Source organism: Schistocerca cancellata, chromosome 1, assembly GCF_023864275.1.
Source record: "Schistocerca cancellata isolate TAMUIC-IGC-003103 chromosome 1, iqSchCanc2.1, whole genome shotgun sequence".
Classification (NCBI taxonomy): Eukaryota; Metazoa; Arthropoda; class Insecta; order Orthoptera; family Acrididae; genus Schistocerca; species Schistocerca cancellata.
In genome coordinates, this window is record NC_064626.1 from 1,067,308,926 (window position 1) to 1,067,324,643 (window position 15,718).

Consider the following 15,718-nt stretch of genomic DNA (forward strand, 5'->3'; position numbering starts at 1 on the left):
ACTGATGTAGAACCTCGGACTCTTGAAAAATATCAGAAATTATATTAATTGCTTAAAAAGGTCAGAGACACAATTCTAAAACTTATAGAGTAATTTGCCTTCTAAACTCAGCCTATGAAATATTTGGAAAAATAATCAATTATCATCTAAGAATCATAACAGAGACTCTCCTATCAGAAGAACGATGTGAATTCCGGTAAGGCCGTTCATGCAGTGATAACATATTCATCATAAAAATAACTTTAGAGAAACAATGACAATTCGGTTTAGAAACACATATGGCTTTTATTGTCTTCGAAAAAACTTTTGACATTGTGAGCAGAAATAAGCTAAAGGAGATGACGATTAAAAATGGGTACCCTAGACATCTTATTGAAACTATAAAAAGCTTATACATGGACACAAAAATAATAATATACGAGTAATTTTGTAGTAAAAAACTGAAGAAATCACTATCAATAAGGTGTTCTGACAAGGCTTAACCTGTCATCGACCTTATTCAATGTATATATAAATGACATTAAAAATTGGAGTCAAGGAGAAAAACCAGGTATACAGATTAATAGAAATAAATCTGTTAATATTCCTACAATATCTTTACGTACGCAGGTGATGTTACCGTTTTCGAAGAAAGTGAAGATGAGCTACAAAAAGCAGTTTACAAAATATCAATTAGCGATAAGAGATTATGATCTTCGAACATCAACAAAGAAAACTAAAATCATGGCTCATCACAGGAAATGCACCATGTGCTCAAAAATAAAGCAGAAAATTCGCGACTTGAGCAGGTTTCCTACTGTAGGCTAATTTTTTAGGGTTCCATGCAAGCTAGACATGGTCAAGGACATAAAAAATAAGATTAAAAAATGGCAGTCAATATGCAGAATAATAAATAAAACAACCAAAATAAAAAAAGAAGGAAAGAAAATTAAAATTTTATAAAACCATGGCTACACTTGAATTGCCATATGGAAGTCTGTCACGGATCTTTAAAAACGCGATGAAAGCAAACTACAAGCGGCAGAAATGAGATTTCTTAAGAAAATGGGAGGTGTTACGAGGGAAGACTGTATAATAAATGAAGTAATTAGGAATCTAATAAATTTTTATAACATTAATGAAAAGAATGAACAAAACAAAACATTATAGAAACATCGCCTACAAAGAATAAATGCAGAGAATTCCGCCTCTGGGCATGCTATACCAACAAAGAGAAAGAAGGGGCATAGGAAGATCGAGGATGTGATGGTAGTGAAAAGTGAAGACGGAACAGTCACACTAGCCTAAGCCTTGAAGTGCAGAAGGAGAAGAAGTATTGCATGTGTAATAAATGAAGATTTAACAAAACCTGTTTTTCTGTAAACACTTAAATAAAATTGATATACCATTAAATTTTTGAATATTAGGGATGGATTATGTAATCAGTCTAGCTTCAACATCAGCTGGGGGCATCATGTATTGCTCGCAGTCCTGTGACGAATAGGCTACAGCCGTCTGTACATATGGCTGTGCCGCTGCGGAACAGATAGTAGGAAATATTGTGGAGAAATTCTCGCTCTGTGCATTTAAAGGTGGTCGCAAGACTTGCAGCAAATCATACATAGTGCTGCCGCCTGTTGGTCAAATTTAAACATTAATCTGTAAAAATATTGTGTACACATATGAGAATGTTGTGTGATGACATACAATAATAATAATAATAGGACAATGTTATATATGAATGGATAGTTCTGCAGCGATATGTACTGAAAAAAATCCCTCAGGCCTGCAGTCGCTTCAAGTGGTTTACAATCCACGAGCTTTCGACGGAGCTGTCACCGGTGAGGAGTCCAGCACCGTACAAGCAAACGTTTTGGTCACAAAACCGTCGCGCCCACTTCAACCTTCCGATGGCCAGATCCGAAGCTGTGCTTAGCTGTATTTGGGGGCTATTCAGAACTTTTGTACTCGATCGCTTCTTTTATGGCAGACGTTTTGTCGAATGCAACTCGGTGTGCCATTTGCAGAGCATGCTTTGCTACTGCTGATTTCTCGGGATACCGTAAGTCCGAACAACTCTTATTTTATGTATGACGCTGTTCAGTCGTGCTCACAGACGGTCCAATATCCATACGGTATTCCCTATATTCCCGGCATTCTGAGGCCTGATGTGTTGCCGATACTGAGCCACAGAACGCCAAAAACACAAGCTTCTTCCTGTCCTTCTCAGCGGCCTTCTGCTTGCGAGTCTTCGGTGAGATTGCTTGCGTTCTTTTTATTGTTGTTGTTGTAGTACCCGTTTTCTTTCAAATCTTTCCGTATGTGGCTCAGATTTACAGCGTCTGAAACGTCTCCCGCTCGATGTACCAAGGTCATCAGAACAGAATGTTTATGTGCTGGATCGTGGTAGCTGGTAGTGTGCAGATACCGGTCTGTGAGGATGTTTTCTATAAACATTCTGGCTCAGGCACTATTTTGCTTTTCGGTGGACAAGGACATCAAGGAATGGCAAGACACCGTCCGTCTCTATCTCGTCGTGAATTTGATGTGGCCATGGATATTGTCGATATGGTCCAAGAACTCTTTCGATTTTTCAAGTCCATGAGGCTGGAAGAGTTCTTGGACCGCAGCAGATATATTCAAGATCCGTCAAGTTCACTACGGAGGTAGAGATAGGGTACCTCAATCACAGTGTTTACAGAAAAACCACCCACACGAACCGGTGTCTGCATGCAACCAGCTACCGCCACCTAGCATAGAAACATTCTGGTCTGAGGACATTGATACATCGATCGGGAGCGTTTCAGACGCTGTAAACCTGTCGAAGGAACTGAGCCACGTACTGAAAGTGAGGAGGAGGAGATTAGTGTTTAACATCCCGTCGACAACGAGGTCAGTAGAGACGGAGCGCAAGCTCGGGTGGGGGAAGGATGGGAAGGAAATCGGCCGTGCCCTTTCAAAGGAACCATCCCGGCATTTGCCTGAAGCGATTTAGGGAAATCACGGAAAACCTAAATCAGGATGGCCGGAGACGGAATTGAACCGTCGTCCTCCCGAATGCGAGTCCAGTGTGCTAACCACTGCGCCACCTCGCTCGGTCGTACTGAAACTTTCACCGAAGACACGCAAGCAGAAGAAGCTTGCGTTTTTGTGGTTGTGTGGCTCAGTAACAGGAAAGAATAGCCGACACAAAATCGATTCAGTCTTCAGGAAAGCAGCATAAATCTGACAACACAAGAGGCCTCAGAACGTCAGGAATACGCAGTATACCGTGCAAGTGTGAACAGTTTTATGTTTGATCAACAATGCACACTGCCGGCCGAAGTGGCCGTGCGGTTAAAGGCGCTGCAGTCTGGAGCCGCAAGACCGCTACGGTCGCAGGTTCGAATCCTGCCTAGGGCATGGATGTTTGTGATGTCCTTAGGTTAGTTAGGTTTAACTAGTTCTAAGTTCTAGGGGACTAATGACCTCAGCAGTTGAGTCCTATAGTGCTCAGAGCCATTTGAACCATTTTTTTAACAGTGCACACTATTGAACAATGCCGTATAGAACATGAGAGGTGTTTCTGCTTACAGTATCCCAAAAAAGTCAATAGTATCAGAACGGACATTGAATATCATTCGAAACAACTGTTATTAAAAGGACAAATGGTTTCTGGGCTAGCATTAGGAAAAAAGCCAACGAGATTAAGCACAGCATCGGATACTCCCATCGGAAGGTTGGAACGGGTACAGCGGTCGCGCGAGCGAACCATTACCTTGTATGCCACTGGACTGGGCACCAGTGACGTCAGCAGGCGGCAGCGCGGCTATGTAAAGATAACAATGGTAACCTCGTGACAGTCACCACTTGACAAAGTACGAACAATACTCAGCCGAAAGCTTGTGGATTTTAAACCGCTTGCCGCGGCTGGAAGCTGGAGAGAATTTTATTTACCTCGTGACACCAGAAACCGTACTGTACTCCGGACAGGAACATGGAGAGCAGCGAGATGATGATGCCCAGCATGTCCAGCGTGAGGAAGAGCTCGTGGCAGCGCTGTGACGCGCACACGAACACGTGGTACAGCGTCGACAGCGCCATCGTTATCTGCAACGCGGGCACACATTCTCTCAATTAAATATCAGATGCGGTTCATACTGAGACCCGTGATACGACATGTTCCCATAATAGTTGAGCACGCTTATCGGTGTGACACTCGTGTTTCTGCTAGGATGAATTACTTATTTATTTATTGACTGATTGATTTATTTTTGAGTCATCAGTCTTCTGACTGGTTGTTGCACCACCCTATGATATCCTCTTTTGTACCAATATTTTAATCTTAGAGTAGCTCTTATAACATACGTCCTCAATTATTTGCAGTATGCATTCCAATATCTGTCTTTCTCTACAGTTTTTAGCCTCACAGATGATACGATATGAACTATGATACACGATGCAACTCGCCTTACAATAAGAAGCAAGACAGCATGAATCATGTTTCTGTTTCAGTTTCGATAAGAGCTCACCTGAAGAGTACGACATTGTGGTTTATCATTATTTTAAAGATCAAAAACCTGAAAAAGAAAGAAAGTCGTGGCTGCACCAGTACAATGTTATAAATGTCTAACATAGTTCAGCTATGACATTTATAGCATTGTACCGGTGCATCCCGGCCCGCAGGTTAGCTGAGGGCACTAACGCGCTGCTCCCTGGACTCAGGTAGGTGCGCCAGCCCAGGATCGAATCCGCCTGGCATATTAACGACGAGGGCCAGTGTGCCGACCAGCCTGGATGTGGTTTTTAGGCGGTTTTCCACATCCCCTCGGTGAATACTGGGCCAGTCCCCATGTTCCGCCTCAGTTACATGATTCACAGACATCTGCAACACGTTTTCGCTATTTCATGGATTACACTAGATGCAGACAGCTGGGGTACACTAATTCTATCCCGTGGGGGGGGGGGGGGGATGGGATGGCGACAGAAAGAGCATCCGTCCATCCTTTGAGGCTGTCATTTCCAAATCCATAATAACAGGGCCGACCCCGCTTTGAAAGTGGGACAAAGGCCCCAGGAAATGATGATGATGTACTGGTGCATCCAGGATTTCAGGAGTTCAGCTGTGGATTTTCGGGAGATCTCCCAACACGAATAGAAATTCCATGAGTTCTACAGAATGACCACAGACAGTTTCCACTTTTAGGAGCAACTAGTATCAGCTACTCTGATGAAGCAGGACACAAATTTTCGAGCTGCGGCTTCTCCTGCTGAGACGCTATTCTTTACATTGAGCTTAGTTGGTGGTAGTGTTTGAGTGACGATAAAAATGCCGCCAAGAAAAGTTTATTTTTAGTAAGGCCACCTAGTATGGCACTTCATTCAGTATGTATATATACACCCTGAGTTTACCCAGTAACGCCACCTCGTATGGCACTATATTCAGTATGTACACACTGATCAGCCGGAACATTATGGCAGTCTACCTAACAGTCGGTATGTCCACCGTTGGGACGGATAACAGCGGTGCCACATTATTGCATGGAAACAATGTGGTCTTGGTAGGTCGCTGGAGGGAGTTGGCACCACGTTTTACACTCACAACTCACTTAATTTCCGCAAATTAGCGATGAGCTCTTAAGCCACGTTCGATCAAATCCCAGATGTGTTCTATCGGGTTCAGATTCGGCGAGTTGTGAGTCCAGCACATCATTTGGAACTCACCACTGTGTACCTCGAACTACTTCATCACACTCCTGGCCTTGTGATATGGCACAATATCTTGCTGAAAAATTCCACTGCCATTGGGAAACATGACTGTCATGAAAGGTGCACGTGGTCTGCAACCTGTGTACCATATTCCCTGGCCCTCATGCCAGCTTGCTCCAGCTCTATTGGACCCACGGATGGCCACATGAATGTTCCCCAGATCATTATGGAGCTGCCGCCAGCTTGACTTCGTCCCAAGCACAGATGTCTAGGAGCTGACAGATTCACGCCCTCCCATCAGCATGATGAAGAAGGTATCGGGATTCGTCAGGCCATGCAAGACTCTGGCACTGCGCCAATCTCCAGTGCCGGTGGTCACGTGCCCATTTCAGTCGTAGTTGCCGATGTCGTGGTGTTAGCATTAGCACATGCTTGAATAGTCGGCTGCAGGGGCCCATGGTTAGGAGTATTTGGCGCGCTGTGTGTTCAGACACACTTGTAGTCTGCCCAGAATTAAAGTCTGATGTTAGTTCCAGCGTTGTGGGTAAAATCTTCTCAGGTATTGTTGAAAGGAAAGTGCGAGTATTAGTTGAAGACCAATTGGATGAAAATTAGTGTGGGTTTAGGCCTCTTAGAGGTTGTCAGGACCAGATCTTTAGCTTACGGCAAATAATGGAGAAGTGTTATGAGTGGAACAGGGAATTGTATCTATGCTTTATAGATCTAGAAAAGGCATATGACCGGGTTCCTAGGAGGAAGTTATTGTCTGTTCTACAAGATTATGGAATAGGAGGCAAACTTTTGCAAAGCAATTAAAGGTCTTTACATGGATAGTCAGGCAGCAGTTAGAGTTGACGGTAAATTGAGTTCATGGTTCAGAGTAGTTTCAGGGGTAAGACAAGGCTGCAACCTGTCTCCACTGTTGTTCATATTATTTATGGATCATATGTTGAAAACAATAGACTGACTGGGTGAGATTAAGATATGTGAACACAAAATAAGCAGTCTTGCATATGCGGATGACTTAGTTGTGATGGCAGATTCGATTGAAAGCTTGCAAAGTAATATTTCAGTGCTAGATCAGAAATGTAAGGACTATGGTATGAAGATTAGCATCTCCAAAACGAAAGTAATGTCAGTGGGAAAGAAATATAAACGGATTGAGTGCCAAATAGGAGGAACAAAGTTAGAACAGGTGGACGGTTTCAAGTACTTAGGATGCATATTCTCACAGGATGGCAACATAGTGAAAGAACTGGAAGCGAGGTGTAGCAAAGCTAATGCAGTGAGCGCTCAGCTACGATCTACTCTCTTCTGCAAGAAGGAAGTCAGTAGCAAGACTAAGTTGTCTGTGCACCGTTCAATCTTTCGACCAACTTTGTTGTATGGGAGCGAAAGCTGGGTAGATTCAGGTTACCTTATCAACAAGGTTGAGGTTACGGATATGAAAGTAGCTAGGATGATTGCAGGTACTAGTAGATGGGAACAATGGCAGGAGAGTGTCCACAATGAGGAAATCAAAGAAAAACTGGGAATGAACTCTATAGATGTAGCAGTCAGGGCGAACAGGCTCAGATGGTGGGGTCATGTTACACGCATGGGAGAAGCAAGGTTACCCAAGAGACTCATGGATTCAGCAGTAGAGGGTAGGAGGAGTCGGGGCAGACCGAGGAGAAGGTACCTGGATTCGGTTAAGAATGATTTTGAAGTAATGGGTTTAACATCAGGAGAGGCACCAATGTTAGCACTGAATAGGGGATCATGGAGGAACTGTATAAGGGGGGCTATGCTCCAGACAGAACGCTGAAAGGCATAATCAGTCTTAAATGATGATGATGATGATGATGATGTTAGTTCCAGCACAGTTCGCCACCTGTTCTGCTTCACCAGTCTACCCAGCCTACAATGTCTGACGTTTGTTATGAGAAGTGGCCGCCCAATTCCACAACGTCTGAACGTGGTTTCACCTTTGCTTTCGTCATGTGTTGAAGACACTCACCACAGCACTTCTTCAGGCCATCACAATCTGCCTTCGGTCAAACCTAGTTAGATGGCGCGCCTTCCCCATTTTACACACGGACAACACGCTCAGTGATATTACATGCACTATGCGTGTGTCTGACTAGCAGGCATTCCTCGCCAGGTGATGCTGCTATCGCCTGGACGAGGTTATATCGATAGTAGGTCGGTGGTCATAATGTTCTGGCTGATCAGTGTATACACACACAGAATATATACAGGGTGTGTCTCGCATGAGTAGTTGGACGCATTTAGTTTGGTGTTTCGGCAGATATTAGTAATGGTTACAAATTACTAAAGCTGGGATAGAATTTCTATAACTGTTTAACTTCGTAAAGTAATCCATGATTCAGGTTGAGGAGTATTCAGAAGAAACATTGCTGGATCTGAAGAGAAATCAGATACCATCGATGGTGTAGCAGTGGATGATGAACTCTGCCTAGGGGTAGGCAACGTGTTTTAAGAAATGGGTGAAGATAACGATGGTAAAGAAAATCTCGACGTATATTTCTCTGCTTCGTCCACCTGTTTCTCTAGAAGTAACAGGAATTTAGTTTTCAGATCAATTCTACGGTTGTCACAAAGTATTGTGAAATCAGGGAGCATAGACTGAAACACCATCCAGTCAGCATCATCAGCTGATGAGTCCCTGTGTCTCCTCGTTCCAGAAAGTTTTCCATCTCAAGCTTCGGCTTGACTAGGCAGCTTATGAAAAAGGGAAAGACGAGGTAGCCCCCAACTCTGCATAGCAGGCCACAGCAGCCAGCAACCTCATCACGCACAGCCTTCAATAAATCTCAAGTATTTTCTCGAGAACGAAAAAGAGACATGGCTCTCCTTCCACAGTCAAAAATAATTTCGACAAGTTAGCTACATTACGTATCCAGACATGAATTCCAGAAAATACATCAAACGTAAACTGGCCAGTGACTACCTTTTTCCACTGCTAATTTTCAAAATATGTGGTGTGTTTGGCTTCAGAGTATCACAATGACTATAAGCAATAACTAAAAAATCAATTTTATTTATTGATAAGTTTCCTCAAAATCGAACGAGTATGACTGCATAGTAGAGAATGTGCATGAATCGCACACCGGGGGCTTTTAATTTCTTATGTGAAAAGTAGAAGTTTTACTGAAAATGGTTCAAATGGCTCTGAGCGCTATGGGACTTAACTTCTGAGGTCATCAGTCCCCTAGAACGTAGAACTACTTAAACCTAACTAACCTAAGGACATCACACACACCCATGCCCGAGGCAGGATTCGAACCTGCGACCGTAGCGGTCGTTCGGTTCCAGACTGTAGCGCCTAGAACCGCTCGGCCACTCCGGCCGGCGAAGTTTTACTGAGAAACTAAGTATAGTGACCGATGTAGGATTGCTTCATCTACACAAAACAATTTTCTTAAGCACCTAGGATTCCATGACTCTAGCGTCTCTAGACGTCTCAGCGGATCAGGTTACCGGACAGATTACATCAAATGGTTGTAGCATCAGCACTTTCTGCTAAAAAAAAAAATCATTCGCCGTATTTTTTTTATCACGCCTCGTGCATCCATTCTCTTTAAATCATGTAAAGTGTATGGAGAAGGACGCTGTTGATTTGAGCGTAGCAGTTGTTTCTGTTTCTATTACAGGTGCTGCTTGCTAAGAATAGCAACTGATTTGTCTCTGTGATGGCTGTGACTAATCTAATACTATATTTTAGAGAACTGTACTAATAACCCTCCGTGAGAGACAAGGCAGTTCCAGATTTTTCTCTGAAAAACAGCGATAACATTTTCGTATGTGCGTTATATGGAATATAAATTTCCTTTGATTGGTTGCAGTGCAGATATTTTTATTCCTCCACTTCATTAGTTGAGCAAACAGCTGTTTTATAACACTGTTCCGCTACCCTGTAGTAGTTCAGTATGTCTCCCGTTAATAGAAATAATACGGGATATAAAAATTACGCCAATATTTGAGTACAACTGTTATAAATACATTTTTCAAACAGGCAGTCTTACATTCATATAGAGTATACAATGAAATTATCCAGCCGGCCGGAGTAGCCGAGCGGTTCTAGGCGCTACAGTCTGGAACAGCGCGACCGCTACGGTCGCAGGTTCGAATCCTGCCTCGGGCTTGGATGTGTGTGATGTCCTTAGGTTAGTTAGGTTTAAGTAGTTCTAAGTTCTAGGGGACTGATGACCTGAGAAGTTAAGTCCCATAGTGCTCAGAGCCATTTGAACCACTTTTTTGAAATTATCCAGAAAACAAAACAATATCATTATTCAACTGAATGAAAGTATCGAAATCGATCATTCACATCTAGTGTTTTTAATACATTTGTTAAAAGTCCTAGACAAATTAGTGTCAAGCACTTCAGAAATACACTCCTGGAAATGGAAAAAAGAACACTTTGACACCGGTGTGTCAGACCCACCATACTTGCTCCGGACACTGCGAGAGGGCTGTACAAGCAATGATCACACGCACGGCACAGCGGACACACCAGGAACCGCGGTGTTGGCCGTCGAATGGCGCTAGCTGCGCAGCATTTGTGCACCGCCGCCGTCAGTGTCAGCCAGTTTGCCGTGGCATACGGAGCTCCATCGCAGTCTTTAACACTGGTAGCATGCCGCGACAGCGTGGACGTGAACCGTATGTGCAGCTGACGGACTTTGAGCGAGGGCGTATAGTGGGCATGCGGGAGGCCGGGTGGACGTACCGCCGAATTGCTCAACACGTGGGGCGTGAGGTCTCCACAGTACATCGATGTTGTCGCCAGTGGTCGGCGGAAGGTGCACGTGCCCGTCGACCTGGGACCGGACCGCAGCGACGCACGGATGCACGCCAAGACCGTAAGATCCTACGCAGTGCCGTAGGGGACCGCACCGCCACTTCCCAGCAAATTAGGGACACTGTTGCTCCTGGGGTATCGGCGAGGACCATTCGCAACCGTCTCCATGAAGCTGGGCTACGGTCCCGCACACCGTTAGGCCGTCTTCCGCTCACGCCCCAACATCGTGCAGCCCGCCTCCAGTGGTGTCGCGACAGGCGTGAATGGAGGGACGAATGGAGGCGTGTCGTCTTCAGCGATGAGAGTCGCTTCTGCCTTGGTGCCAATGATGGTCGTATGCGTGTTTGGCGCCGTGCAGGTGAGCGCCACAATCAGGACTGCATACGACCGAGGCACACAGGGCCAACACCCGGCATCATGGTGTGGGGAGCGATCTCCTACACTGGCCGTACACCACTGGTGATCGTCGAGGGGACACTGAATAGTGCACGGTACATCCAAACCGTCATCGAACCCATCGTTCTACCATTCCTAGACCGGCAAGGGAACTTGCTGTTCCAACAGGACAATGCACGTCCGCATGTATCCCGTGCCACCCAACGTGCTCTAGAAGGTGTAAGTCAACTACCCTGGCCAGCGAGATCTCCGGATCTGTCCCCCATTGAGCATGTTTGGGACTGGATGAAGCGTCGTCTCACGCGGTCTGCACGTCCAGCACGAACGCTGGTCCAACTGAGGCGCCAGGTGGAAATGGCATGGCAAGCCGTTCCACAGGACTACATCCAGCATCTCTACGATCGTCTCCATGGGAGAATAGCAGCCTGCATTGCTGCGAAAGGTGGATATACACTGTACTAGTGCCGATATTGTGCATGCTCTGTTGCCTGTGTCTATGTGCCTGTGGTTCTGTCAGTGTGATCATGTGATGTATCTGACCCCAGGAATGTGTCAATAAAGTTTCCCCTTCCTGGGACAATGAATTCACGGTGTTCTTATTTCAATTTCCAGGAGTGTAAATAGTAAAATGTAGGCATGCTAAATAATATTAGACATGTAGGGGGAAAAGAATTTTTTCTGCTGGAAGGCACAGTTCTACAAAATGTGATCTCGGATTCAGTATTGTTTCTCAAGTGTGTGAATTACCCATGTAGAAAAGACCATTTTGATTATAGCATGTATGTGAAATAATATCAGATACCTTCTTCACCACGTTCTTTAGGTTCTCTAAAGTGACTTGCAAGTACTGATAATGTGGAATGATTCAGATGGCTGAAAGTCTTAGATAACATATAACAGCACCGATTTTAGGTCAATGTCCTTCATTATAAAACATCCTTGAAAAGATTATTGTTTCTCTGCCTGCCAGAGAAAACCAACCTGGGCACACACGATGACGCCGATGAAGACGACGAGCTGAGCCGGGGGGATGATGTCCCGGTAGCCCAGCAGCACGCGAGCGCCCAGACCTCCCAGCAGCATCCAGCCGAACACGTGGCTCCAGATGTTGATCGTCTCATTGGTCCACCAGAACACGCTGTTAAACACACGCACCATCACCTCTCTTACCAACATTTAAAAATTACTTTGTAAGAACTCAGTGTACCCCTGTATGATTACGTTGTTCAGTGCCATGCTATGGTAATACACCAGTGTGTAAACTTAAGGACGAAAGTACGAGTAAATGTCGCACCATGTGTCACTGCCAAGTAACAAAGCTCGATGGACTTGGACCATACATAGAAAGAACAGCTGTAGTGTAGTGCAGAAGATAGGTGAAATAAATACTGAATCAAATGAGCAGCCGCACGGAGTAGCCGCACGGTCTAAGGCGTCTTGTCACGGTCCGTGAAGCTAACCCCGTCGGAGGTTCGAGTCTTCCCTCGGGCTTGGGTGTGTGTGTGATCCTTAGCGTAAGTTAGTTTAAGTAGAGTGAAAGCCTAGGGAGCGATGACCTCAGCAGTTTGGTCCCATAAGACCTTACCACGAATTTCCAATTTTCACACGAGCAGATATGTGTTGTCTGTTCTTTGTGACACGTCCGAAAGATCCTGAAGCCATTATAAAGAATTAATGACTTTACCTGCTAGTGGGCATTGATTTAATTCTATCGGACATATCCGAAAGAACACACACCATATATGTACTCGTAATTAAGGTGATGACGACCATTCACCATTTCAGTGCAGATTCACACCACACTCGAACCCTCACGGGAATCGGCGAAATGCCACAAAAATCTTCGTTACTCGAGCTACTGCAATACAGCGAGCGCCAATACTGCCAGCTAAATAAAAAGACTCTAACTACTGAAGGCAGTAACTACTGATAGGTATAGTCAGCATATGAAAGATTTTGATAGAGAACAAACAATGTATTTACCTTAATAGTGTTCAAAATTCAATATATACACTCCTGGAAATTGAAATAAGAACACCGTGAATTCATTGTCCCAGGAAGGGGAAACTTTATTGACACATTCCTGGGGTCAAATACATCACATGATCACACTGACAGAACCACAGGCACATAGACACAGGCAACAGAGCATGCACAATGTCGGCACTAGTACAGTGTATATCCACCTTTCGCAGCAATGCAGGCTGCTATTCTCCCATGGAGACGATCGTAGAGATGCTGGATGTAGTCCTGTGGAACGGCTTGCCATGCCATTTCCACCTGGCGCCTCAGTTGGACCAGCGTTCGTGCTGGACGTGCAGACCGCGTGAGACGACGCTTCATCCAGTCCCAAACATGCTCAATGGGGGACAGATCCGGAGATCTTGCTGGCCAGGGTAGTTGACTTACACCTTCTAGAGCACGTTGGGTGACACGGGATACATGCGGACGTGCATTGTCCTGTTGGAACAGCAAGTTCCCTTGCCGGTCTAGGAATGGTAGAACGATGGGTTCGATGACGGTTTGGATGTACCGTGCACTATTCAGTGTCCCCTCGACGATCACCAGTGGTGTACGGCCAGTGTAGGAGATCGCTCCCCACACCATGATGCCGGGTGTTGGCCCTGTGTGCCTCGGTCGTATGCAGTCCTGATTGTGGCGCTCACCTGCACGGCGCCAAACACGCATACGACCATCATTGGCACCAAGGCCGAAGCGGCTCTCATCGCTGAAGACGACACGTCTCCATTCGTCCCTCCATTCACGCCTGTCGCGACACCACTGGAGGCGGGCTGCACGATGTTGGGGCGTGAGCGGAAGACGGCCTAACGGTGTGCGGGACCGTAGCCCAGCTTCATGGAGACGGTTGCGAATGGTCCTCGCCGATACCACAGGAGCAACAGTGTCCCTAATTTGCTGGGAAGTGGCGGTGCGGTCCCCTACGGCACTGCGTAGGATCCTACGGTCTTGGCTTGCATCCGTGCGTCGCTGCGGTCCGGTCCCAGGTCGACGGGCACGTGCACCTTCCGCCGACCACTGGCGACAACATCGATGTACTGTGGAGACCTCACGCCCCACGTGTTGAGCAATTCGGTGGTACGTCCACCCGGCCTCCCGCATGCCCACTATACGCCCTCGCTCAAAGTCCGTCAACTGCACATACGGTTCACGTCCACGCTGTCGCGGCATGCTACTAGTGTTACAGACTGCGATGGAGCTCCGTATGCCACGGCAAACTGGCTGACACTGACGGCGGCGGTGCACAAATACTGCGCAGCTAGCGCCATTCGACGGCGAACACCGTGGTTCCTGGTGTGTCCGCTGTGCCGTGCGTGTGATCATTGCTTGTACAGCCCTCTCGCAGTGTTCGGAGCAAGTATTGTGCGTCTGACACACCGGTGTCAATGTGTTCTTTTTTCCATTTCCAGGAGTATATATATATATATATATATATATATATATATATATATATATATATATATATATATCGGGGCGGTTAGTAGACCCGCAACCGAGCGCCTCCGCAGGTGGCGGATAGGGGAATGCCTCCTAGATATAGGTGATACCGAGGAAATGAAATACTCGGGGTGGACCAAAACTACTAGTAGCGTCTGTTCCCACAGTGGGCGGCTACAAAAGGCGTCTGCCCCACATGTCAGTGGCGGCCTCAACCAACCTCCTGATCTGGAAAGTCAGGTTGTACTCGGCAGCATGCCATACATTCAGCTACTAAACATCATGATGGTACAACGAGAAAAATCTCATTACCCCGGGCCCCAGCCAATAGACTGGGATTGTCGTGAGCATCGGATTCCGGGGGCTCACGGACATCTTGAGAAGTATCGGAGCTTCTCAAACTCCCTCAAGACCAAACGCAAACACTACATCGGCACACTCAACGTGAACACACTGATGAAGACAGGAAAGATGAAACAACTGACAGACACTCTCGAAAAATTTCAAATCAAAATATGTGCACTGCAAGAAACACGATTCACAGACGAAGACCATTTCAACACGGAGAATTTCAGAATATACAAAGGAAAACCATCGAGACAACTGAAAAACCTAAGGTTTTTTGGCACAGGATTTGCAGTACACAGGTCCATCACGGACAGCATAATCGACTTTTCGTCACCAAACGAAAGAATCAGCACCATCACAGTGAAATCAGCCAATAAATCCTACACAATAATCAACGCACATGCACCGACTAATGACTACAACAGGAAAAACCCGGACGAAATTGATGACTTCTGGACGACAATGGAAGAAACTATCAGAAAAATTCCTGCACATAGAGTCAAAATAATACTGGGAGACTTCAACGTCAAACTCGGAAAAGAAAAGATATACAGACATATCACAGGAAAACATACTCCACACAAGGACACCAACAAAAACGGAAAACATCTGATAGACTTTTGCAAAAGCCACGACCTCGCCATTATGTCAACAAAATTCAAGAAACCAACACGAAAACTTACCACATGGAAATTCCCCAGCGGAAAGCAAGAACTACAAATCGACCACGTAATAGTGCAGAAAGACTCACAAAAAGAAATTTTGAACATAGACACCCGTAAAGGCTACTTCGACTCAGACCACCACCTACTACAGATCAGGATTCGTCTTTTGCCCAAGAAAAAGCTCCAGAAGAACAAAATTGTTAGACTAGATCCAGAATACGTTACTTTAAACCAGACACAAATATTACACAAAATTAAAATGGAGAAAACGACAGACTGGACACAACTTTCACGAAGAATCCGAGAGGCCATGAAACTAGCACAAGCACCACGCACACCGTTGGTGGAACCACACATGTGACCAAGCTATTGATCAACAAAT

The 15,718-nt window shown here is 45.5% G+C and overlaps 1 protein-coding gene across 1 annotated transcript in view; it reads right to left on the reverse strand.

Moving 5' to 3' along the window:
* LOC126162945 (progestin and adipoQ receptor family member 3-like) overlaps window positions 1-15,718 on the reverse strand; it is a 121,226-nt gene that overhangs the window by 49,152 nt on the left and 56,356 nt on the right. Inside the window, exons 4-5 of the mRNA XM_049919781.1 lie at window positions 11,849-12,005; window positions 3,916-4,068 (exon numbers count right to left, since the gene is read on the reverse strand). Of these exons, the coding sequence (XP_049775738.1) occupies window positions 3,916-4,068; window positions 11,849-12,005 (310 nt within the window). The remainder of the gene's footprint in view (window positions 1-3,915; window positions 4,069-11,848; window positions 12,006-15,718) is intronic.